The 25,379-nt window shown below is 52.6% G+C and overlaps 1 protein-coding gene across 6 annotated transcripts; it reads right to left on the bottom strand.

Moving 5' to 3' along the window:
* Positions 1-1,039: 1,039 nt before the first annotated feature.
* Positions 1,040-6,407, bottom strand: TMEM106C (transmembrane protein 106C). Of its 6 annotated transcripts, none has more exons than XM_027595577.1 (8): positions 6,324-6,407; positions 5,533-5,744; positions 4,565-4,628; positions 3,917-4,076; positions 3,686-3,826; positions 3,188-3,237; positions 2,651-2,704; positions 1,040-1,772 (listed from the first exon to the last, which is right to left on the bottom strand). In XM_027595577.1, exons 2-8 carry the CDS (start codon positions 5,714-5,716, stop codon positions 1,676-1,678), a joined length of 750 nt encoding a protein of 249 aa, XP_027451378.1. In that variant the 5' UTR covers positions 5,717-5,744; positions 6,324-6,407; the 3' UTR covers positions 1,040-1,675. The 6 variants fall into 6 exon arrangements, with proteins under 6 accessions (XP_027451378.1, XP_027451380.1, XP_027451376.1 ...); XM_027595579.1 differs by having other exon boundaries at positions 5,533-5,812; positions 6,324-6,370; XM_027595575.1 differs by having other exon boundaries at positions 6,246-6,362.
* Between the last annotated feature and the right edge of the window lie 18,972 nt (positions 6,408-25,379).

Consider the following 25,379-nt stretch of genomic DNA (forward strand, 5'->3'; position numbering starts at 1 on the left):
ACAGGCATGAGAATGCACATAGCATTACGCAGTCAGATGAGTTTAAAAATTTTAAGTGCTCTCATTTGAACATCGTAGCTGAATTCTAAGGTACTATGTAGTAGAAATGCTACTGAGGCACACGGCCATAAAATGTGACTCAAAACTGAGTAACCTTTTCAAAATTATACGGAAAATATGCTAGAGGCTATTTGGGAAATGGGAAGACAAAAGAGAAGACATCTAACTGTGACCATCTTCATGCATTCAGGGCACGCTCTGTTTGGGACAATGTTCTCACAAATGGTGACGTGCTCCCGCACCATTGCACCCAACGTGTGCATCACTATTGCGTACAGACATACACACCACTGAAGGATTCGGTGGAATGCGGAACCGCGGCTTTCAACCCTCAGCTTTGGGTGACTCAGTCATGGTCAACATCAGCCAAACAGTCATGAAATTTAATGGTTGTCTGAAGGTTCAGATTGCAAAAATCATTAAGCAAATCGTGAGCAGCAAGTGACAGGAATGGGGACAAAAACTAATAGAGACTCCCTGCCACCATCTATTGCTCTGTTAGGGAGATCACCTCAGCCAAGTTCAGAAACCTAACTACTCAGCGGGATTCACTGCTGTCATGGGGCTGCAACCCACTCCTGGGGTGCCAAGAGGGTGGCCACACTTCAAGCTTTCAGCCTCAAACTAGGTCCTCTCAGCGCTACAGCCAATGGGTGGGGGAGGCTGTTCCTCGGTAGGAAAGCAGCGTCTCACTCATCAGGCATCTGCCCTACTGCTAGCTACCTCCCGGGGGGAGCCCAGCACTCTGTCCCGGAAGGGGAGGGGGCAGGGGCGCAGCCTGTCACCACCCCGGCCAGATGGAGAGAAGCAAGGCTGCTGTGGCGGGAGGCTGCTTTCTGTGAGGGGCGCTCCCGGGGACATTGCAGTCAGGGCTCCTCTCCTTCCCTCCCCTCCTGTGCTGACCCACTTAGCAGGCAACTAGTCTACAGTCCCCCAGAGGTGGCTCCTAAGACATCCAGGCAATCAGAGGAGATGCAGATGAATCAAAAGCAGGGTTTATTTTTCTACCAAATCCCTAATCCATGTTCCAGCCAATGGATGAGGGGTAAATCAAGCCTCACATAGACTCTTGGTAAAAACAATTGTAACTTTCTACAGGAAAAAGTTTTTTTTTTTTAAAGTTCCTAGGCATTTGAGAGCAGGTGAAAAAATTTCCCATATTAAAGGGTCTGTGCTTTCTTAGGTATTCCAACATTCCTGCCCTGCTGCCTCTTCTGTGCAGAGGAGTGGGGCCAGTCCGCGGCTGCCCTCACAGGCCAACCTCCACGTCTCTCATGGTCTGCGAACCTAGAACCACGGCAGGATTTCAGGGCGCAATGCCCCAAGAAGAGCTGAAAAGATCAGAATTCAATTCTCCAAACTTGGTCTAAGTGCCTGCTATTTGCTGGGCACAGGCTAGGCACTGGGCAGTGATTCTGCTGGTTCTGAGAAACATGGGTGGTGCCACAGAGAGGAGTTCTCCCCCCTCAAGTGGCAGGAGGATGTTTGCTGGGGACTAAGAGAACCAATTTCTCTTCTACTTCTACCACCAGGGATAAGTATGAAACTCGGGCCCTGGGAACAGATGCTGTGTCTCTTCTGGCAGGTGCTGCTATGGAGGAACCAAGAGCAGTTTCTAAACAGCTGTGGAATTTGCTCCACAATCCACATAGTGATGGGTCTCCAAGGAGCTCTGGGTCATGTGGCCAATGTACGAAATCTTCACTGAAGTTCTAGGGGGGAGAAAAAAAAACCAAGAAGAATAAATTCTGTTTTTGAGATCAAGTAAGAACAATTGCCTAAATAACTTCTTGCAAGCTCAGGCAACAGTATCCATGGGTCCCAGATGTGTATCTTCATGGTTACATAACCAGGAGGTCAGAGAATCTCTGTACCTTCACAGAAATGCTATGCCATGAGGTGACCTTCTCAAGAAGTGACTCTCAACCCAGGACAATTTTACCCCACAGGAAACTTCTGGCATTCTCTGGAAACATTCTAGGGTGTTACAACTGAGGGCGGGGAGAAGTGGTGACTGTTACTGGCACTTAGCAGATAGAGGCCCGGGATGCTGTTAAACATCCTGCAATACACAGGACAGTTCCTCACAACAAATGGTTGTGAATCCTTTGCTGAGGCTGAGAAACCCTACTCTAGACCCTCATGTTTCAAATGCCCGCAGCAGGTGCTTCTCATGGGTAGATTTAACAGTCATGGTTCTAGGCCGAACCCTGAAGATCCGTGACACAGGGTCACTTGTGTGGACAGAAAGTAAGCTGGCCAAATGCTCAGTACTTACACCTTGAGAAGCTTTTCTGTTCTTTACTAGTCTCGTTAGGATTCTAAAGGGATCACAAAACTAGACGCGACTTCATGGAGAGAACGGTCTAGCTGCTGACCGTGAATCTGGAGATTTGTGATTGGGACCCTGCATCTAGAGGACACCCGAGGGTCTACTGTATCTGTAAGGCATGGGGTGTCCTCTCTTTGGTTAGGTGCCTCTGCCTGGCGAGTTACACGGCACCTCCCGAGCACAGGTGGCGAGGTCACACAGTTTGATGGTCCAGGAGCAAACACAAAGGCCATGAGGACAGGAAGAAGAGCCACATACCGCATGAAGATCACTATGTTGTGCACCAGAATATTGGGCAATGTACAGAAGAAGCTTCCAAACAGCAAATATGGAGACAGTCAGTTTGGTTTAAAAAAAAAAAGAAAAAAAAAAGAGAATCATCAGAAGAGTGCTGAGTTACATGGTCAGTCCTGCGTGGGGCCCTGCTTGGGGCTCCTTCCCTCCCTTCCCCACCTAAGTGCTGCCAAGGCTCACTAGCTCTGAGTGTCCCCCCACAGGGTCCCCCCCACGGTGTCCATGCACCCCCCCACATCATGATCCTTTTTGTTTTTTCAAACCCACCATATAAATGCTGGAGCTTGGAAATGTTTCTAAGTGGCTTAATGTTCTTTTAGAAATTCCAGCAAGTCAGCATATCCAACAACATATGCTCCAAATAAACCTCAAGATATCCAAAGCTTAGGGAACCTACAGGCCAAAGGCTGGGACTTAAGGTGGGACCGGCCCCCATCAGCTGAGTACACTCCGAATCCCTTTCACCCAGCAGAGAGCACACATAGAGAACACGGTCCTTACTACACATAGGAAAACGGTCCTCCCATGTCGGCCTTCACAGTGAAATTCACCTGAAAGTAAGACACCAGAGTCAGTCTGTGGCCAGGCAGGCTTGACACAGAACAGTACTCTTATCGGCACTCCATAGACCTGGGAGCCTTCTTCCGTCACATACAAAGTACTTCCCCAAGACTGTCCCTGACACACACCATGTCCCTCTAACAATGCCTGCAACCTCCTCCCTTCTGGGAGGCCAATGGACCTCAGACTGTAATACCTCCTCTTCTTGATTTGTAGCGAATTGCTTGCTCTTACAAATTCTTTTGTTCCCCTAATACTTAAATGCTGATTTCCCCCCCTAATTTCTCATTATTACAGGGCATGTCAGATCTTCCTCACCAACCAGTTCCTACCAGTGGGAATGAGAGGGGAAGCAAAGTCATGAGGCTACAGCATCCCACAGCCCTTACTCCTCCTCCCTGAAGCCTGAGAAGCAAGGACCCTAAGAGAACAGCATACCAGTTGCTCGCTCCGAGGTGGAATGAGGGAGACGTTAGCAGTCACATATGTGCCAACCACTGTGTTCATGTACTGAACCTGGCTGGACAGGCTGGTCACTGCCACCGAGTAGAAGTTGGAGTTCCTGATTTTCAGGGTGGCCTGCATGAGGGCAAGTGAGGAAACAAGGATGAGTATCCTGGGTCCAAGACCTGCAGCTGCACGATCTGGGAACAAGGCCCTATGTCTTACCGTGATGGCAAGGATGACAAGGGAGTCTTGCTTATTAAATGTGACTTTCACCACTTTGATGCCGTCATCATCTACAAGGACTGAATGTGGAAACAGGAAGAAAACCACCAAGCCAGATGCCAGGAGACAGAGCAGGACAGACAGGAGGACGTACTGCTTGCTGCAAATGACACAGCACATGATTGGCCAGGCAGTCAGATATCAAGGTCCAGCTACTCAAGATTAAAAGCAAAACCGGGAATGAGGGGAAAGGGAAAGTACAAAAAGCCAGGAACCACAAACCAGGCAAGACTGAGTGGAGTGGGAGAAGTCTTTAAAGCCCCCTTGAATGCTGTCATCTGGGAAGAGAAGCTGAAGAGAGGAGCTCTGAAGACAGAAATATTCCCTCACCTCCCACGAACAATAACCCTGTTCTCCAACGCCTTCCAAGTCAACTCTTTCACTTGGCCCTTAGAATGTTTCTAGCAGTTTCTCCCCCGGATTAGGATAGGGAAGAGATATCTTGCTTGAGCACATAGTATTAAAGGAAATGGGGCATTCACAAGAACAGGTAAAAGTTTTTGAAAAGTTAGCTGGTGCTCATAAATATATGGGACTGGGGTAGAAGGACAGAAGTAGGCATTGATAGGAGAGAGGCACGAAACTCACGTTCTCTGAGGGCGCAATCTCTGATCACTGTGTGGGATCAAAGCCACCAACTCATTTACTTGTTCTAGGAAAGAACCGAACAATTATTTTGGTAAAAAAAACAAATCCCATGCGCTGGTGGCACTCTCCTTTACATCGCACTTCAACCTGCCGCAACACATGCTTGTCTGGAATCAGACATTTCTATAATACAGGTTTCACGTTTTGGGCCTAAAGAACAAGAAACAAGTACATCTATAGAGTGTGCCACAAATTACAAAACATCCTATCAGTCCTACCAGGACAGTGACATGGAGGCTGAGAAATCTAGGATCCTGTTCTAGTATTACCACATGGCCTGGCGCTGCCGAATGGCCTGAGGGAAGTAATCATTACCTCTCTAGGCCACTGTCTCCTCATGTGTCATATGAAGGCTTGGGAGTAGATGGTTTCTAGGGTTCTTACCAGCTGTAAACGTCTGTGACTCTCCATCTGAACTGTTAAGACTTTCTGAGGGCCAACTTAGTGACAGATGATCCTGTCCTTAATCACGGCTCCACTCCTGAGCATGTTTTTCTCTCCCCACTTGAAATATTTTCCAGACCTTAGGCTGTTAATGATTTACTACCTGCTTCCCTGAAAAGAAGCTTCCAAGATGGTTCCCCTGCAAAGCAGTGCCAGGTCTTATGAGTGAGAGCAATAAAAAGATGTGCCTGTCAACAAACCCCACAGCGCAGAGCAAACTGAATGTTCCAAAGCAAGGAAACAAAGAACAAAAGAGTGGAAGTGAAGAAAGGCTTTCAGATATAAGGAGACCAGCAGAAGTTGTGGAACCTACCCAAATTTATCAAGTCAGCTCAACTGGCTCCTGTTCAGGGCACTGTCTCTGACTACGGCACCACTGCCTAGAAGAAAAGCTCTGTCTGGGAGGCCGGAGAAGCCCTGTGGGCACCTTGGGAATTCTTCCCATGATTACCAAAGATTCTCACCTGTTGGAATGTAGCCTGTCCCCTGGCATGTGAGACAGGTGATGCTATCTCGACCAGTGAACTCCACATAGGGGAACTGAGCAATGGCTTCTTCCTGCTCCCTGTCGGACAGCAAATCCTCCCCGTCCTCTTTCTTTCGCCTGCAGTAAGAGCGGCGAGCAGAGGTGGAATGCTGGGACCCCATGGCCGGGATGTGCCACTTGTGTCATGTCCTAGGAGGTACAGAGGCAAGTGAATGCAGGTTAGTGGCCACACCAAACCAGGAGAGAAGAAACTGCATCTATGAGAAAAGTGAAAACACAAAAATGACCCAACTGCCGTCCCGTGATTTCAAACAGCTGCACAATTTCCACCAGGATCATCATTTTGTAGCAACGTTCCCCACCTCCCTCCCACCCGCTACATAAAGCCAGAGGAACAGCCCCCTCCGCCAACCTGCCCAGCTCCTCACGGCCTGCGGACTCGACGGACCCCAGCTCCCACCTGGCCCCAGCCTCGCCCCTTCCTGTCCTCTATCTGCAAACTCTGGGCTCTCCTCGTGAAAACCTTCCCGGACAAACAACAGTCACCAAATCAATAACAGGCCTTCGAGCTCCCCATCCCCCTCCTCTCCCGGCCCCGGGAGGCGGGCTCAGGTCACGCCCCCTGGCAGAGTGACACTCTGAGCCCACCAGAGTCGCCCAGGCGTGAGCGGAACGCCGACGTCCCCGGACCTGCAGGGCGCCAACTCCTGGCAGCTCCTCTCCCGGCCGCAGCCGCCGCCACCTGCCCGCTCGCTCCCTCAGGCTTACCTGCCTCTTCAGTCCTCGCAGCTGCCGGGACTCGCTGCGCACGCGCCGAAGGGCAAGCGCCGCGGGGAAGGGGGGGGTGGGGAGGAGGGGGACGCCGGCGTGCGCTCGCGCGTGCGCTCTTCTCAACCCAGCTGCGGCCCCGGCAGAGGGCGGTGGAAAGCGGCGCCCGGAGTGGTTTGGGGGAGGCGGACTTGGGCAGAGGGTGACACTCCTCAGTTCCTCAGAAACGCCGGGAGGGGCCCGAGTCAAGTTTCCGGAGCCGCGTTGTCGCTGCCTGGGGACGAGGAAGGAGCTGGCAGCGGCCAAAGCCATTCTTAACTACTGTTGGAGCACAGGGGCGGTGTGGACGCTGAGGGTACAAGGGTACAGAACACACGGAACCTGCCCCCCTGCTGTTTTTAGTCCTCCCCTTCGCGAGTCGTCCACACACACACAAAGGCATGCACAGAAGGGGTTGGAGAACACTTTTTTAAGGGTGGGTTTCTTTGTACGGACTACCCGCTTGAGCTTAGCCTGCAGCAGAGGGCAGACATTTAGCAGGTGACATTGCTTAAGATGATGCTGGGGAGAGGAGAGATCCTGAACTGGGTGGCAATGGGAGCGAAGCTGGCGACTTCCGAGGTCTACCACCTCCGTATCTCTCTCCTCATTCTGTGGGGAAGGCTGGGTGCTCCTTCTGTTGTCTAGCCACCTGCCCAACTCCTGGTCACAGTCGGTCCACTGAGCCTTTTAGAGTAAGAAGGGCTAAAACAGAAATATCGAATGACACTTGTTAAAGACCGTGAGGCAGACTTTACTAAAGGGGGCCATGGCAATGGGTGTAGGGACAGCTGCAACGGGGACTTGCTGTGGGATAGAGAGATTGGGCACAGCTCTGAATACAACATGGGCAAGTAGGAATTTAGAGCCAAGGAGCAGGGTGGGGGTCAGTGGATGGAAAACTACTAAGAGGAAACATCAGGGGTAAGGAGAATTCTGGCTAAACTGACCTAACAGGATTCTTGCTGAAGACAGGACAGGGTGATCAGACATCTCCTAGGGGATGGTGGAGAAAGATCAGGTATCCAGGGTTGGGAGTTTTCTTGCTAAAACTGGATTTTACAATAAGCACACTGATGGGACTATGAGAAGTTTTAGGAGCCTGACTAAAGTTTGGTCAAGCAAAGAACTTTATCAGAAGCAACAAGGAGCCATTGTTGCTCTTTTTCTACCTCCAGGCCATGCCTTCTCCTTCCTGGAATCTGGTCTTCACCTCTCTCTTTGCAAGCTCTATACCAATTTATATTCTTTATACAAATCTGATTGTGTTTGGGAAAACAATATTCTCAATTAAGGATACATCTCCCAGCCTTCCTTGCCATGTGACACAGTTTGAGCAATGAGATATAAGCAGAGGTTGTGTGGTGCTTCCTGGAAAGCTCCTTAAAAGGGACGGAAACTCAACTGGTCCTTTCACCTTCCTCTTCCTGTTTGTAACTTGGACTTGATGTTGGAGACAGGGCAGCCATCTTGTGACCATGAGGCAAGAAGTGCATGCTACGGGAGGCTGGGTAGAAGCATACAAGGAGCCTCAGTCCCCATAGCATTTGGAGCCACATTCAGGCCCTGGACTACCTATCTTATGACTTCATATTACATGAGAAAAATAACCACTCCCCATCAAAATTGTGTTTTTTGGCGTGTCTTTCACTGTAGGATGCCATCCTAAAAGATACAGACACAGACCTAATTAAGGGTAAAGCCTGGGTTTTAACACAAGCAGCATGACGACTTTAATCACACACTACATAGGCCACGCTTAGGTTTCTATCCTCTTCTAACATCTCTTTTTTTTATAAGATTTTATTTATTTATTTGACAGAGAGAGACACAGCGAGAGAGGGAACACAAGCAGGGGGAGTGGGAGAGGGAGAAGCGGGCTCTGAGAAGAGAGCCCAATGCGGGGCTCGATCCCAGGACCTTAGGATCATGACCTGAGCCGAAGGCGGATGCGTAACGACTGAGCCACCCAGGCGCCCCTAACATCTGCTCTTAGTAGGAGGGAGGCCTCTTTCCTGTGTGAGGCCTTTCTTCCAAGTTCAGCTTTCTTGTCTGAGGACCGACTTCTGACAGGGAATTCACATGGGGAATCTGGGGAATGAGCCCATCCCCTCGTCATGTGGGTGTTGCCTCACCTTGTGGCCTCTGTTGGAACGCTGCCAAGGACTGATGTCCACACTACAGATGGACATTACAGAGGGTCCAGGCTGTCCCAGGAGCAGGAAGGGTGAAGAGGCAGCCTGATTTATACCAGCTTAAGAGGAGGGGGAGACCAGAGCAAGATGGAGGGCTGTGGATGCTTCAAAAAGTATAGGGAACAGGCTAAGCACTTGGGCCTGTGGTGAGGATAGAAAGGACTTCGGGTTGGTAGGGGCTATAAAGGGGGCTGGGGACTTAGCCAGCAGAACCCCTGAGGCTTTCTGACAATCTGCTTCTGACAGTGTGTCTGGGACAGATAGACTACGCTCTCCAGTGTGGCTCTTCTATCTCCTCATCTCCCCAGATCCCAGCTCGACACCTGCACAGTAGGCTCTCGATAAATGCTTGCGGAATGGCTCAGCCTGAAGGCTGGCCAGCACTGCCTGGGGGAGTAGTCCCAGCAACCGCCCGTGCCATCCGGGAGGCAGTTTTAATTGGGCAGCACATTCCTGAGGAGCCACCCATCACTTCTCACCTTTGCCTGGCTTCCAGGTTTGTCTCACCGTCCTGGTTATGAGCAGTGAGGTCACTGCAGACATGAGCTCACTGGGGCTCTCCGGGTGGGCCAGGGCAGAGTGGGGCCACCTGGGGATCCCTGCACTCCCAGGGTCTCCGTGTGCTCTAGGTAGCCCTGGCCTCCCAGGCTGAGGGCAGTAGAGGCCCAGGGGCTGCTCTCCTGAAAGGCCCTGAGGGAGAGGGGGAGGTGGGGGACCGGCTCTGCTCAGCTCCGTACCCTCCCCTCACACCCACGGCCAGGACCGTGCAGGGGAGCGTGTAGGACTCCGGTAACCTCCCTCCGCGCTGGCATGGAGGCTGAGGGTGTAGAGCTGGGAGCGCTCTTCAAGGTCTTCATTCTGCTCCCTTTATTCACACTCGGGAGAATTTGCTTGAAGTTAAGTGACGCCCGGTACATGAAAGAGTCGGCACTTGCTTCGTTGAACCCCGGAAGCAGGCCAGCACCGTGTCACGCTCTCTCCCCCTGTCCTCGTACAGTGTGCCATGGGCCTCTGGTTTGGGGGATGTGACTGCTTTCCTGGGGCGCGGGCATCTTTGCCTGGGCTGGCGGAGCTGGTGCCCAGGGACCGGCAGGCCCAGGGCACAGTGCAGCCGTTCCCTACGGCGATGCCAGGGCCAAGGTCTTAAATCCTCACAGACCGTCCAGCAGGCTGGCCGGCCGGAGCTCCCTCCCTTGCCTGGCGCAGGCCATGTCTCTCCCTGCCCTCCCCACGGTCTCCCTTTTCCCCTCAATGGCACTTCAGGAACACCCGGTGTCATCTCTCCAGAGAGCTGAGCCATTGAATAAAGACAGCTGAGGGGATTTGCTTAAAGCAATCTTTTAGCAACTATTTCCACCCCAGAAATCAAAGAAACCCAAAGGACCGTTATCTCTTTGGAAGGCGGGACTGTCGTACAAGGAAGACCGAAACACAAGCTAACATCCTAAAACAAACACCAGAACCAGATTCTCTGGTAGGGGGACTTGCAGATTGAGGAGACAAATACCTGGCCCTCGGACACTGGTAACAACTGTCCCCAGGGTCCGTGTGAGGGCTGTGGGGGCCTTGGGCCTTAGGAAATGCCAAAAGCCCCTCCACCGCTGACAACCTCTGAGGAACACGCGCTGAGTCACGCCTGTGTGTGCTGTAAGCCCGTGACATACATGCATGGCCTCCACCGCTCCAGGACCTGCCACCCCTTGGCACCCCCGCCTGGAAGTTCTGGACCTCCTGAATGGGAACTGTGTTGGGAGCTGGCGGCCTCAGGCCAGATGTGGGAGGAAGTTGCCGAGGCCAGAGAACTGGGGAAGCTGAGGGTGGGCTTGCTGGATTTTAACTCCTCAGCAAGTGTTTGACGAAACCCGAGCAGGAGTCAGCCAGTCTTCCTGGTCAACCTCCCCCAGCACTGCCTTTATCCCCCGGCCTGTGCCAGCCTCAGGGGCAACCCTGGCAGCCAAACAGATCCACACCTGATTGTTGTCAGAAACTGCCGGTAAACTCTTATCTGCGTATGCTGCTGTGCTGGGCATTGAGCCTCTGCCCCCAGTAGCCTCTATCTGAGACCCACCAGACGAATGGAAGCGGGACGAGCAGTGAATGAGTGGACGCCCTGTGCAAAGCAGGCAGTGAAACCCATGGGCGAGGAGTGAGGGAGCCACAGGGCAGAGCCTGAGGACAGATGGCCGAGGTGAGCTCCAAAAGGATTTGAGAAAAAACAAAATGCATACTCAACCCCATCCCAAAAGTCAACCGTCTGAAATTGCTCTTGGTATCTTCTCCTCTCCATCTACAGTCAGGCCATGTCCATCTTTTGCTGAGGCAATGCAATGGCCTTCTTAGTAGGTTTCCTGGCTTAAAAAAAAAGTAATTTCCTGAGTATCTGTTATGTGTCAGGCACTGTGGTAGGCACTATCTTCACGGTTGGTTCTCTCAACAACTCTGCGGGCTGGGTATCAACACCCCCATTTGATGGATGGGGCATATGTGGCTCGGAGAAGTGAAATGACTTGCCCAATGTCACCCAGCTGGAATACGAACACCACACCATGTCTGGCCACCTGCCCTTCTGGCTCTTCCCCCACACTCCATTGAGGGAGTGGTCTAGTCTTGTGGTCCTTTAATGAAATGCCAATGGAGTCATGTCATTCTGTTTCTTTTTTTTTTTAAGATTTTATTTATTTATTTTTGCAAGAGAGTGAGTGAGAGAGAGCCAGCACAAGTGGCCGGGTGGTGGGAGGGGGTAGAGGAAGAAGCAGGCTCCCTGCCAAGCAGGAAGCTCGATGCGGGGCTCAATCCTAGGATACCGGGATCATGACCTGAGCCGAAGGCAGATGCCCAACCGGCTGAGCCACCCAGTTGTCCTGTTTCTTAAAACCTTCAGAGGCTCCTCACAGGCTTCAGAAAAAGACCCAAACCCCTTCCAGAGCTCACAAGGCCCTCTCCACTCTCCTGCTGCTCTCTTCCCACTAACCACACACTCTAACCACAGAAGACTATTTGCAGCTCCCTGAACATGCCGGCACTGTATGTGCTTGCTCATTCTGTCCTCTCTGTGTAGGACATTCTTTTCTCCCTGCCCCACCCCACTCCACACCCCATTTCCTGCCATCCAAGCCTAGCCCCGATGCCACTCTGCAATCTTCCCTGCAAACCGATCTCCTGCTGTCCCCGTACGCACCCTGCTCAGCGTCAGTGCTGCTGCTGTCCCATCCGTCCATTGGACTCGCCTCCAGCACCTGTGCTCTCCCTGCTTTATGATAACTGCCTGTGAACCAGGGTGGGTGTCCTGTTAGACTGTACACTCCCCAAGGGCAGGGTTGGTGTCCCTGAAGCCTAGAAGAAAGCCTGGCAGAGAGTAGGAGCTGCCTAAATATTTTGTTGAGTGAGATGAGTGAATGAGTGGGGGGCGGGGCACCTTAGGGCAGGGACAGTGTCATAGTCACAGGACACATTTTGTGTCCCCATCTCATGGCATGTGCTTGGTACCCAGTGGACGTGCAGTCGAGGTGAATGACTAGAGGCAGAAGGAGAGAGGACAGAGGGCGGGAGAGGGGAGGGAAGGGGGGACTTGGGTGACAGTACAGGCCCAGGCACAGCTCTGTTCCTTCCGCCAGGGGGCGCGGGAGGCCCAGCACCTGAGGCCTCCACCCTGGAAGCTCTCTTCCCCTTGAGGCTCAGCCTTAAAACCTGCAGAGGTTTGGCGTTGTTCCCCTCCACAGAAGGGTCCAGGAGGCGGCCAGCTTCTAAGGGAAGGAGCCCACCCAAAGCTGGGTTACTGCAGCAGCAGGCCTGGGATTGGCTGGCCTGATGGGACAGCAAGGCCCACCTTGGGACAGATAGGGGCTTGCAGCTGGTGGCTATGGCTGGGGCCGAACTGGTTCAGAGCTGGGAATGGGCTCAGAGCCCCTCACATCATGGGCATGGGGGCAGCTAGTTTGCACAAATTCCTGGACACTAGCAACTCGTTAGAACTCACAGCTCTGTCTCCCTGCTCTACCCCATGCCAGTGAAGGCCAACCCAATCTTTCAGGGGGTCTGGGGTCCTGGGAGACAGCGATGAACAGGACGTAGTCCCCACCCATCAGGTGCTCCCCCTGTGAAAGCCCTGCACCTGCCTCCTTCCAGTGGCTTCTGGAGCCATACTGCTGCAGGGGAATGTGTGACCTTGGGCACTGACCTTAACCCCTTCTGTACCTCAGGTTCCTCATGTGAAGCATTATTAAAATGATGGAATAAGTTATTCCATGACAGGGCGTCTGGGTGGCTCAGTTGGTTAAGCGACTGCCTTCGGCTCAGGTCATGATCCTGGAGTCCTGGGATCGAGTCCCACATCGGGCTTCCTGCTCGGCGGGGAGTCTGCTTCTCCCTCTGACCCTCTTCCCTCTCGTGCTCTCTCTCTCTCATTCTCTCTCTCTCAAATAAATAAATAAAATCTTTAAAAAAAAAAAAAGTTATTCCATGACAGACCTGATAGATCAGGTAGCAAGCATTCAATAAGTCACAGCTATCGTCATGATGGTGATTCTCTATCAACCGGCCCTCAGAAGCTTACGGTTGAAGGCATATGGGAGAGGAGCTAGACCGGTGTCCTGGCAGTATTGTTGCCATCTTTGGACTAGCTTTGAGCATCCCCCCAGCTCGTCATTCCAAGTCCTTTTTAGGTGTGGAGAAGAGGACCCAGGGACTCTGAGCTCATGGGGCTTTTGGATTTGAAAGGGAGCACGCCAGACAGAATCAGAGAGAGAACTGAGGCCCAGAGATGCCAAGTGACCTGGTAAAGGTCACAGAGACAAGGAGCGGCAGGGCAGGGAGAAGGGTCCAGTCCACTGACCCACTACCCTATCTCTTGGGGTCTTTGAGCCACGTGGCTGTGTGTCCGCTCTAGTGGGCCATCCGTCTCAACCAAGATAGCTTGGTGATTTTTGTCTAACATAAATGGCACCAAACATTTGTATTATAAAGAGTTTTTGAGTGTTCTTGTTTTGTCTCTCACCCCTCCTTATGGGCAGGTTTGTAGAGGACAGTACAAAGAGTAAGAGTGAGGGAACCGGGCAGGTAAGGGAGGTGTCAGAGGTGAGAAGCAGCCGAGGGTGCTGGCGAGATGGAGCGTGAATCCGGATCACTGTCCACAGTGGCGGCCTGGCATCCTTCTCTCAGCCCTGGGCTGCTGTGAGGTCAGCCTCTTGCGTGATGGGCGCCATACGTCGGGAGCTGGGTCTCTTGGGTCCCGTTTCTGCCTCTGCTCGAGCCTCCGCTTTCTCTGCTCGAGCCTCCGCTTTCTCTGCTCTTATGGTATATCCCTGCCACTGAGCTTAGGCCCTCAGTCCCGCTCTCCTTCCAGAAGCAGCACATGTGTTACTTCCTCCATGAAGCACTTCAGTCCTGACCCTCTGCCAGGGATGATCTCACGTTAATTGGTTTATACTTCTCTCCCCCGAGGGTTTTTGCCTCGCCCCTTGCGTGATCCTAGAGAGGCGGCATAGCCCAGGGGCTGAGACCTTGGATTCGGGACCCCCTGGGCACAGAGCCCGACTGTTATACCAGTCGTATGGTGGTGTGTGAGTTTCTTAACTTCCGTGTGCCTCAGTTCGCTCCTCCACAAGATGGGGATAACAATAGTACCTTCCTTACAGGCTTGATAGGGCTTTGAGTGAGTGGATGCATGTGAAGTCCTTAGACCAGCACCTTGTGCGCAGGAAATCCTCTCTCAGTGGAGGCCGTTGTCGTTGGTATGTTCGCGTCTCTGCCCTACCTCCTCCTTAAGCCCACAGCTCCTTGAGGGGAGGGTCCTCCTCTTTTACTTAAGCCAGTTTGTGCCTCCCCCCCACCCCCGGCGGGTCCTCGCAGACTGTTTGTGGAACGAGGATGAGGGGACCCAAGTGGCCTCTCGCCTGGTCTGCAGCCCCACCACCAGGGCTCCTGCAGAGCGGGGCTGGCTCCGTGGCTGGGGCCCTTCCTCTCACAGCCCCGCCCCAACTCCGGCAATTTTCCCTGGCAGCTCCCACGTTCTCCACTAACTTTAGGGTTGGTTTCCAGCTGTGGTTGGATTTTTCTGTTTGAAAAAATATTTTAAGCAGCTGGTGGGGAAGGGGTGGAGAGGTGGGAAAAGAATAATAAATAAACTAGTGAAAGGAAGATTGTCTAAGTGACTTGAAGCTGCCACTGCCAACAGCTCGGTCTCCGGGTCGTGCCAAGGACTGGGGAGCTCTCAGGTGATTGGGGGTGGGAGGCGACACGCTGGTGGCTTCCCAGGCTGAGGAGAGAGGCTCTCTGCTGCTCACAAGCACCTCTTGCACTGGCTTTCACTTTATGTTGCACATGAATTCTGAAGATGCAAGAGCTAAACAGATGGAAAGAGTTGGCTCTGCAGCAGGCAGGATTGAGGTTAGACACTGAAAAGAACTTAATATCAGACCCTATCCCTGAAATCCACCTTTATTTCGCCCAAGACCTGCTTTACTTCAGAGCTCGACTTCCTTCTCAGCCTTTATTACACAGTATCTCAGAGTCCCCACGCACCCCAGTTGCTTTTCATTCCCCCCAACCACACCCTGTGCTCCTGAACTTCAAAGAGAAGTGCCATCTTCCCACAGCTCCAGCTTCATCAGCGGCCTCTTCCCTCTCAGTTCTGCTCTGCCTCTGAGGCCCACAGGCTCTTTTCCAAAACTGTCACCTTAGTCACCTCCCCACTGGGGGTGGGGCCTCAGCCAGGGCGACCTCCTCAGCTGGCAGAGGCCCACGCCAAGGGCCAAAAGCAGGGGCCCCAGGCTGCCCCCCACACAGATGGGAGGTTCACGCTGCCCCTGTGCTGGCCGGGGTGGGGGATGGCTGAGACAGAGACCCACAGAAATTCAGGGATCGGAGAGAAAGTAAATCATAGAGTCGAACAGAAGTCGAGTCAGAAAGAGACAGGGAGCAAGTCAGATGTGGGGGTAGGGAATGGACAGCCACTCGGCAGTGCCCCTGGCCAGACCCACATGGAAATTCCTGTGGCCTCTGATGGCAGGGTGGGCTCGGCCCTAAGGGCTGTCTGGTGCCATCGGGTGCGGGTGGGGTGGGGGGACCCAGCATGGGGTCTCAGGCCTGGGCGGGCAGGGAGGTCCTGCCCCTCCACGCCAGGTTCTCCGGAGGGCTCCCTCCACTGGAGCCTGTAAGGGGGGTGATGCCCCTGTGCAGACTGGGCTGTGGAGCCTTGAGGAGCTATGGGGGGAAGAGTGCCTTGCAGTCTCGGGGAGCCAGTCGCAGGGGTAGGAGAGGCCGGGGGTTGGGGGGCTGCCTTTTCAGGCACGAGGTGGGGTGCCAGCCGAGCAGGACAAGGAAGTGGCCAGGCTGTTGAAGAATGAGGGGTGGTGGGTGGCGGTGTAAAGGAGGTTGTCTGGGTTTCAGAGCGCTTGGCTCCTTGCAGGGTGAGGATTACTCTGGCCAGGAAGTCTGAGTGGGAGGATGTGCCCGCAGTGCTCAGCAGTCTGCAGGGGTGAGGAACCATGGGGAAGAGCCGGCTCAGGACTGTGAGTGGACTGACAGCCGTGTTCAAGACCTCCCTCATAATGAGGTACACCCCTGAGGCACATCTGCCCTCCTAGGTCTCCCCCGGCAAGGAAGACAACGCAGGTCTAAATTTATAACTGAAATCGTTACTTCTTAGGTGATCCTTACTGCTGGCTAACTTGGACCACAGCAAAATTTAGAGTCCCAGAGGGGTATGAGAATGGGAATTTGTACTTCCTAATACAATTTTATGTTTATACTGAACATGAAACTTTGCAAAGCATTTTTTTCTTATTAAGAAAAGTGATACACTTCTACTGAACATATATGTAGAGTTTAATAAGTAATTTAAATCACAGACCCATGTTTCCACAGGCCAGGTCAAGAGATAGAATACTATCAGCACCCCAGAAGAACTGCGTGCCTCCCTCATCAGCCCCACCCCTCCGCCTCGGAGGGAACTGTCTCCTGACTTTTGTGATCATCATTTCCTTGTTTGTCTTCCAAAGCATTTAGCCTTTTAGATAGTATCATCTTTGAGTTTCACAGTAACCTTATTATTCCCACTTTACAGATGAGAAAACTGAGGCCCAGAAAGGTTAGATAACAAGTCCAAGGCCACCCAACCAGTAAGCGGACAACCAGGAGTATATTTGGATTGGCTGATGCCTGGAGAGGTTTCTTAGTCAAATCAGAATCCCTGTGACAACCCCGGTGTTGGAGAGCAGCACCCCAATGCCCAGAGCAGGGGGAGGCCCTCTTCGAAGCCAAGCCAGATGCTCCCCTCCTGGATCTGTAGGGCCCTGCTGTATGGGTCCCCGGCAAGAAAAGGTGGAGGCCCAGGGGAGAGTAGCTGGAAGTTAGGGAAACTACCCTCTAGCTAGAAGGAGCTAGAAGTCCATCTGGGATGGGATGGATGCCTAGAAAGGGCCCTGCCTGGCACATGCCAAGAGGGCCTGGGACCACGAGGATATGCCTGAGCCAGGTATGTGCCCAAGTTGTTGCCAGACTTACCAGGTGTGTCCTCCTTGGTGGGCCAGGTGTGGTTGTTGTGAGCACATGCGTGTGAGTATGTGTGCACCTGGCATGTCTGTACGCCCAGCTCTATCTGCACACTTGGACTGCTTGGAACCATTCCCCCCACCCTCAGCTTTTTGCTTTTCATTAAAAATTATTCATTGTAGTTATAGAAAATTCAAATACAAAAGTGTCTCCTTTTTTCTAATTCTAATCCAGATGATCCCAGACATAATTTATTTTAACCATTTGCCATGTGTTCTTCTGTACTTCTTTCTAAGCACAAATAGTTATTTAGATTTACATATCTAAAGGCAACTGTTGTTAATTAATTAATAGTTGTCAATTAATAATTATTTCCAACAAAATAGTATCAGAATCTACCTATTGTTTTTCAACTTTTTTTCACTGACTGTACTTTGGTTATCTTCCCTGTCAGTATGTATGGATTTATTTCACTTCTTTATAACAGCTGAAGAGCACTCCACTAAACAGATGTACCATCATGTGTCTAACGGGATTGGCCCCCCTGGGTCCCAGCTCCCCCAGTCTTCCTGGGGTGGGGAGTATCAACCTCACCCACCCCAAAGTCCACTGTCTCCATCTCCTTCCCTTTCTCCCTCCTGAGCCTTGACCTCTGCCTAGTGCTGCAGGCTCAGCAGCTGCTGGGCGAGCTCCTGGCCTCTGAGGCTGTCCGGTCTCAGAGAGCTGGCAGGAATTGGGGCTGGAAAGGCCCAGGGTTCAGAAGACACTGCTCCGGACAAACTGCAAGGTCAGCTTGCCTCCTGCCAAGGCCACCCCAGGAGAGGGCACCACACGGATGGTGAGGCCGGCACTGCCCCATGCCCGCATGGCAGCTTCCTGCTTCCCAGAGGGCATGGGCCATGGGAACTGTGCCAGATAGGCCAGGTGCCCCCGCCCCTGCCCAAGTGTCATGGAAAATCCAAAGCCTTGATCTTTGTTCTTGATGGCTCCTCCCCGATTTTTACAACTGGAAACTTGCGGCTGCTTTGTTCCCATCAGCTTGGGAAAGAGGTGTTGTGGGGTGGGGGGGAATGGTTGAGTCAGCAGCTGGTACAGATCTCGGGCCTCCCAAGGAACCCCCACGACCCCTTCCCTCTCACTCACACTCGCTGTGCACCCATAAACAGACCACACTTCTGTGCTGGGAGGCAGAGGGGGCGGGGGTGGGCACAGCCCTTGTGTCCCACCTGGACAAGCTGCCCCCCCCCCGCCCAGGATCGGCGTCCCCAGTGGTCCAGCCCATGATTCTCCTTGCTCCAAACACCTCTACCTCTTCTGATGTCCTCGGTGCAAGCGGTGCCCAGCCATTCTCATTCCTCAGGGCAGGTCCAGCGTGTCTGTTTACCATGGGATTCAATTAGAAGTTTATGGTAAGGAAACCACTTTGTGAGGTGGCTTCCCTCCCCCTGCGCTTGGCCCTGCTCCTGCTGCCCTCTCCCTCCCTTCTCCCCCATAGCCAGAGTTCATGGAAACTTCCCAGGTCAGTGATTCTCACCTTCTTTTCCTCCCCAGCAGAGAGGGGCCCAACCCCCTTCTCTGGAGCCTGGCACCTTCTCTTGCTCAAACCCCTGCTTTCCTCAGACAAGGCCTGCCGCGGAGGAGGGGCAGACCTGGGAGCTGAACCCAGAGCAGAACTTCCCCCTCGGGCCTCGCTCATCTCCTGCCATTGTGGGCCCATGAGATGTGATCTTCGAGGTGAGCCTGGGCAGCCTTCGCCCCAAGGTGAGAGAGGACAGAGGTGCTCAGGCTAAAAGGGAGAAGGCCCAGATCCTGTCAGCAGCTTCTGCACTCCCAAGGCAGCCCACCCCTCAGTCCACTCACACATGCTGTGAGGCTGCCTGAGGAAGCTGTAATCTAGCTGGGGGGCGGGGGTGTGTGTGGGCAGGTACGTGGCACAAGCTTCGGGACCTCAGAAGACGGAGGCCTGTCTCCTGGGGGCTGGATGTTGAGTTAGGCCTTGAGCAGCTGGGGTGACTGGAGAGGGAGTGGCCCGTGGGGTTGAACAGAGCCCTGTACTCAGGCTCCTCTGCCTGGCCGGGGCTCTGTGGGGCTCTGCCCTGTCCATCTGTCCGTCTGTCTGCGTGGTGAGCTTGCCTGGGGTCTGGAGCAGGGAGTGGCTGTGGGACAGAGGGAACCGAGCTGGCTGGCCTAGGCACTGAGTGCGTGACCTCGGCTTGACGATGCTCTGCCTACCACCAGGCTCCATCGCTCCTGGCGGGGCTGGGGGGGGCGCTTTGTGGGGCACAGAGTAAGACTGAGAGGAACAGTGCTTGCCCTGTGGGCCGAGGAGGGATGCTGTGGGCTGAGCGACCACAGGCTGGGCCTCTCCGCCCCCCGGTGGATTTGCCTCACTGCCCAAGTGGGACCGATGATTTTTGCCCCTTCAGAGTCTGCCAGTGCCTTTGCCCCCTGTCCAGGAGTTACTGAGTTACCAGGGTCAGTTTTCTATTTCCAGGGCAAGACGGGCCCTCCCCTCCCAGCTTCCTTTACCCCAGGCCTTGGGCACTGCCCCTGCATCCCACTCTGGGGAGGGGCCAAGTGCCTGGGTCTGGGTCTAGGGGCAAGGTCGCCCTCATCCCTGTTGGGGGGAAGCCGGGCACACCTGAGGGTGGGTTAACCCCTCTCTGCTTTGCGTCTTCCCTCTCTATCTTCCTGCCAGGACCTTCCGGTCAGCATGCAAACATGCTGGAGCTCTGGTCTTTAAAAAAAATTCCTCTCCAAGACCCATGCCCTTCCAGCCACAGCTGCACGGCCCTGCCGCTTTCACGGTCCCACTCTTCCCAAGAGCAGGCGACAGTGGCGGCTTCTACCTCCTCCCCTGCCATTCCCCCTTCACCCTCCCCCCCGAGCCTGGCTTCGGCCCCACCACACCCACTCGTAAGAAATTCGCCAAACCCAACTTCTTGGCCTCGCTCCCTCTCCGTCTGCAGCTTAAACTCAGCTGGCTCTGCCCTGATGTGCTCCCTCTCCGGGTTTCCCCACACGGTGCTCTCCTGGTTCTCTTCCTGCAGGTTCCTCCCCAAACTGGCTCGAACGTCCGTGACCCTGGACCCGGTCTTGAGCTCCCCTCTCCGTGGTTCCATTGCTGTAGGCACTGCCGTGTGGTGGCAGGTCCATGATGCTGACTGGCCCATTCCTCCTCTTTGAGCTCTGACTCCCAGAAACGGACTTGACATTTTTACTTGAGGTCTCCCAGAAGTTTCCAACATAACCTGTCGCAAGGAGAACTCTTGATTCTCACCCCGTTATGCCCCAGTCCTGCCCTCATCCCCTCCACCTCCTTAGTTGCTGAAGACTGCGGTCCTTGAGTCCTCCTTACCTTTCACATCCAATTTCCCATCAAGTCCAACAAATCCTTCCTCCAAAGTGGGATCCTCTGCTTGTAATACCACCATGTCTCTCAACTGCCACCACCCCATTTTCTTTTAAACGACCGTCCTCTCTTACCTGGACTCTGGTCTGCCTGCTTCCAGCCGAGGCTCCTCCATTTCAGTCTCAGTGAAGCAATAAGAATAATCATTCAGACCATAAACCCTTTCCCCACAAGCCTTTCAATGTGCATGCGTGTGTGAGTGTGGTGTGTGTGTGTGTGTGTGTGAGTGTGGTGTGAGTGTGTGTAAGTGTGGTGTGTGTGTGAGTGTGGTGTGTGTGTGTGAGTGTGTGTGAGTGTGGTGTGTGTGTGAGTGGTGTGTGTGTGAGTGTGGTGTGTGTGTGAGTGTGGTGTGTGTGTGGTGTGTGTGTGGTGTGGTGTGTGTGTGAGTGTGGTGTGTGTGTGGTGTGTGTGTGAGTGGTGTGTGTATGTGTGGTGTGTGTGTGAGTGTGGTGTGTGTGTGAGTGTGGTGTGTGTGAGTGTGGTTGTGTGTGGTGTGTGTGTGAGTGTGGGGTGTGTGTGTGAGTGTGGGGTGTGTGTGTGTGGTGTGTGTGTGTGAGTGTGGTGTGAGTGTGGTGTGTGTGTGTGAGTGTGCTGTGTGTGTGAGTGTGCTGTGTGTGTGTGTGTGAGTGTGTGTTTAGAACAAGACCAGAGCCTATACTGCCTCAAGCATTGTTTTGTTTTGTTTTTCTCATTTCCCAGCTTTGTCTTGTGTCCTCCCCACTGGCCCGGCACCTGGGGGGTCAAAGTTCTTTTCCTGCCTCGGGGCCTGGAATCCCCCCACCACACACACAGCCAGCCCCATTCTCATCCCTCAGATTAGCCTAGGTGTCTCCCAAGAGAGATTTTCCTGTCTTGTCACCCACTCCAGACCAGCCCTCCTCTTTCATTTCAATTTCAACCCTCTACTCAGTTTATTTTCCTAATCCCTGGTTTACTACTAAACTCATAATCATTTTATTGCTTTGTTTACTCTAGAGTCTAAGCTCCACGGGGGGCAGGGACTGTGATGTTGTCGCCATTGTGTCTCCAGTGCTTCCCAGAGGCCCAAGGGCTCAGTAGACAGACACTAACATTGGTGAATGAGGGACTGAGTACATACACGAGTGAGTACATACACGAGTGAGTGGTCTCGGCTGTTACAGACAGTGAGGTTCGGGTGGGCTTGGAAGAAAGGTATGAAGGACCGGAAGCCTGAGATTGGTAGAACAACCCTTCCTACGTAGCATTGCCATATTAGCAAATAAAAATATGGAACACCCGGTTCAATTTGAATTTCAGATAAACACCAAATCATTTGTCAGTGTAAGTATGTCTGAAATTAAAACGTAATTGGGCATCCTGCATTTTATCTGGCAAGCTGGTGAGTGAGGAGGGAGCCGGTGGAAGAGGGGTGAGAGCCTGGCGTATCATGGGGCGAGGGGCAGTGTGCAGAGCGGGGGGCCAGCTGGAGCGGAGACCCGATCAGTCAGGAGCAGAGCACGTCAACAGCACACCAGCGTGCAGCACCCTCGGGGGGAGGTAGAGAGGAAGCTCTGAGAGACTTGGGCTGAGGTCTTGGTCGGGGTTGGAGGAGCTGGGTCCTGGCGTGGCAGTGGGGACTCAGGTCCTTGACCTTTTAAGGTCATAGGCGGAACCTGTCAGACCTTTCTTTTTCCATGACCTTCTGGCTTGTCTTCCATGTTTTTCATTTCAACACACACTTACCGGATACCCTAGGGCTTGCTGGGCACGGGCCCAGGTACTGAGGGCATAAAGATGAGTAAGACTTGTCCCTGAGGACTGGACGACATGATCTGGCCCTGGGAGGAAAGCCATCACCAGTACCCACTGTCCCCAGACACAGGGCTGGGTACCTTTCCTGCTCTATCTCACTTAATCCTCCAGACGGCCCCACAAGGTAAAGCATTATTGCTGCCATTTTATAAACAAGGACATAAATGTTCAGGTAATTCTGTAACTTAGTGACGGTCACAGAACTAAGCAATGGGGCTGGATGCAGGCTGGGTTTTCTAATCCCCTGGAGGAGGACTCATCTGTCAGAACCAGATTAGAGGCTAGTGGGGCGGGAGGAGGCACTCAGAGGGAGGACTCACCCAGACCATGCTCTCCACAACAGGCGGTAGGGCACAAACTTCCCAACAGCCTCCTTACACCGAGGCCCAGGGGAGCTGGGCACATGGTACGGCAGGTCGTCAGCACACGGCCACTGGCATCCGGGCCTCACCAGCCTCTCCCAGTGACATTAAACATACGGTCTAGTGACCGCAGTCCTCCAGAGGTAACTAAGCGCTGGGGGCTAGAAGCAGGATGGGAGAAGGCGCTGGTGAAAGGCTAACCCCACCCTGACCTCTCTTCCATTCTGGGGGTCCGGTCCCTTCTAACTTGGGCCATAGCTGGGCTCCCATTCCTTTCCCTGAAACCCATGGGTCGTAGACTCTCGGCGCAGGTTGGGTTCCCAGAGGGCTATTCTTGCCTTCCTTCTCCCTCTGGGAAGGCCCGGCCCTTCCCCCACTTTGCCAAGGAGGCTCTGGGGGCATCAGAGATCCCTGGAAAGAAGAGATGGCTCAGCCCATCTTGCATACCCTCCCCAGGGCCTTCTATGCCTAAGGAGTAGAAACTTCTACCCAGTTTTGTCCCTCCCAGTGGTGTTTGAGGCTGGTTCCTGTAGCCCAGGTCTCTGAGAAGCAAGATGACCTCGGAACCTGCTATTCCACTCATTCTTTTTGTCTTTCCTCTTTCCCATGGTTCTACCCCTTACTTTCCTTTGTGTCTACGTTGCCCCAAGGAAATGTAGCTTGGATGTGGGGAATCCCCTCCTTGAATCCTTTATTGGATTGACACACGGGATTTCCCAGCATTGGCTCCAACACCTAATGAATGGATCTAGACACACTTGACGCATTTTCCTCATTGCATTTGGTCTAATTCCCAGGGCTGCTCCCTACCTGTGCGTGCACACACAGTCACACACGTGCACACAGGCACATGCACATCCTCTCACCCATGCTTGCATGTATATTCACACACACGCTAGCACCTGGATGCTGTCCATCTATTTATTCTGTAACAGAAGGCATTGATGTGTCAAGAGAGAGTCCACTGTCACTGACAGTCCGCAGGAGAATTCATCCCGGGTCCTCTGTTGAACAAATGTCATGACAAGCCATTTGGGTGGTGGAGGCAGTTGTGGAATGGGACAAAGAGATACCCAAATAGGGATTTGTGGGGGAGAGCTGTTTAGCTTAGATGGAACTCGGACGAACAAGGAACCACAACACAGTAGGAGGCTTGAGCCCAAGTGGAAGACAATTCCGCACGGTGGAAATGTGGAGTAAGGGAATAGTTGCAAGACTTTTAAGCACAAAGATTCTAGTAATCAATATTATGATCTATTCTACTGTGCTGCAAAGAACTGCCCCTCCGTCATGTCCACGTCTGTAGGGAAAGTCTACTGCATCCACTCGTCTTGATGAGTGATGTTTTGGAGAAATCATGGAAAATGGATTAAATTAGATGTTTGATTCAATGCAGGTAGGGAGTGGAAATGTGCACAGGAGACAAGACATAAGAGGGAGAGAACCTTCCACAGAAGTAGGAACTGAGAACCAGAACTAGGAACTGAGAGCCTACGGGTGGGTAGGGGAACATAAGGCCAACCCCAATGCTATCCCAGACATTCCTGGCAATATTGAGAGGGACCCTGGGTTTCCCACCACCTGTGGGATGAATGTTAGAGTCAATATTATTTCCTCTCAAAGAGCAAAATGACCCAAGTGGAATTACATGTAAATGTACGTATTAAAACCAGTGTGTGTTCACACTCACATGAGGATTTCTTTCCCTTAGGGCACTCTCAGTGATTTGGTAAGTATCAGGTTAACTTGATAAATAAATGGAGACAACCAAACCAGAACATTTAGGTTAAAAAATTGACCACTGGCCTGAATTATCTGGTTTGGCCATCTAGACTTAGCAAATTAACCAGAAAATTGCCAAAGTCCTACACTTATGTTGGACAGACACAGGTTTTAGGGTGGCCTGTGTCTTGCAGACACATAGATAGTTCTTCACACATTATTATTAAGTGTATCTCTTCGCACGTTATTATATCTAATGTATATTTGGAACCACCCCGGTGATTGCTCCAGTTTCCCTAGGACCAATCCTTCATACCAGGCTGGTTTTCTACAGCAGCCTAGCATGTGACTGAACTATGGGGACAAAAACACTGAAAAAGTAGCACATACCAAGCAAAGAAAATGCCATCATTGCTTTGGTTCTTGTTCTCGTCTTCATTTTCTAACGACGTGTGCTCAGGAAATGCAATGAAATTTACCATTAGCCTGAATGGCACATAATTGGCCAAGAAACCTGCCTTTGAAACAGAACCGGAAATGAAAAACACCAAGTATGAAAATTTAAAAAATAAATAAATAGGAAGAGGGGCAGTTGTAATGGAAGCCTTCTGAGCCCAAACAGAGGAGACTTGGGTTTGTTACCTCAGTTTTGCTGGGAACTTGCTTCTGAAAATTTGTCCGTGTCATCAGTTTTACCACGATGGAGTAGGTACGGGTGCTTGTGAGAAGCTCCTTCCAGCTCAGAACTACTGAGACTTCCCAAGGGTGTATAACTCAAGGAGATCCTCAGGTGTTTGTGAGGAACGGTCTGATAGGGTGGAAATAGTATTTCGCACATTTTCATGTGTATATTAAATGTGAATATCCTGCGAAGATACCGATTCTGTTTCACCACCTCTGGGTTTGAGACTCCTTATTTCTAGCACGCTCCCAGGGTAGGCTGATGCTGCTGGTCCGGGGACCACACTCTGAGAAGGAAAGGCATAACTGATGTGGGGCTGAGCGAGAAGTCCCAGCTCTGCCCTAGTTTCTTATTTTTTGCTGAGCCTCAGTTTCCTCTTTT

This window comes from Zalophus californianus, chromosome 9 (genome assembly GCF_009762305.2).
Source record: "Zalophus californianus isolate mZalCal1 chromosome 9, mZalCal1.pri.v2, whole genome shotgun sequence".
In the NCBI taxonomy this organism is placed as follows: domain Eukaryota; kingdom Metazoa; phylum Chordata; class Mammalia; order Carnivora; family Otariidae; genus Zalophus; species Zalophus californianus.

Coding starts and splice junctions, on each gene's coding strand:
- TMEM106C (XM_027595577.1), bottom strand. CDS start 5,716: ATGGGGTCCCAGCATTCCACCTCTGCTCGCCGCTCTTACTGCAGGCGA. Junction 3,827..3,916: donor TTGTCATCCTTGCCATCACG/GTAAGACATAGG, acceptor GCCCTCATGCAG/GCCACCCTGAAAATCAGGAA. Junction 1,773..2,650: donor AACATAGTGATCTTCATGCG/GTATGTGGCTCT, acceptor TCTCCCCCCTAG/AACTTCAGTGAAGATTTCGT.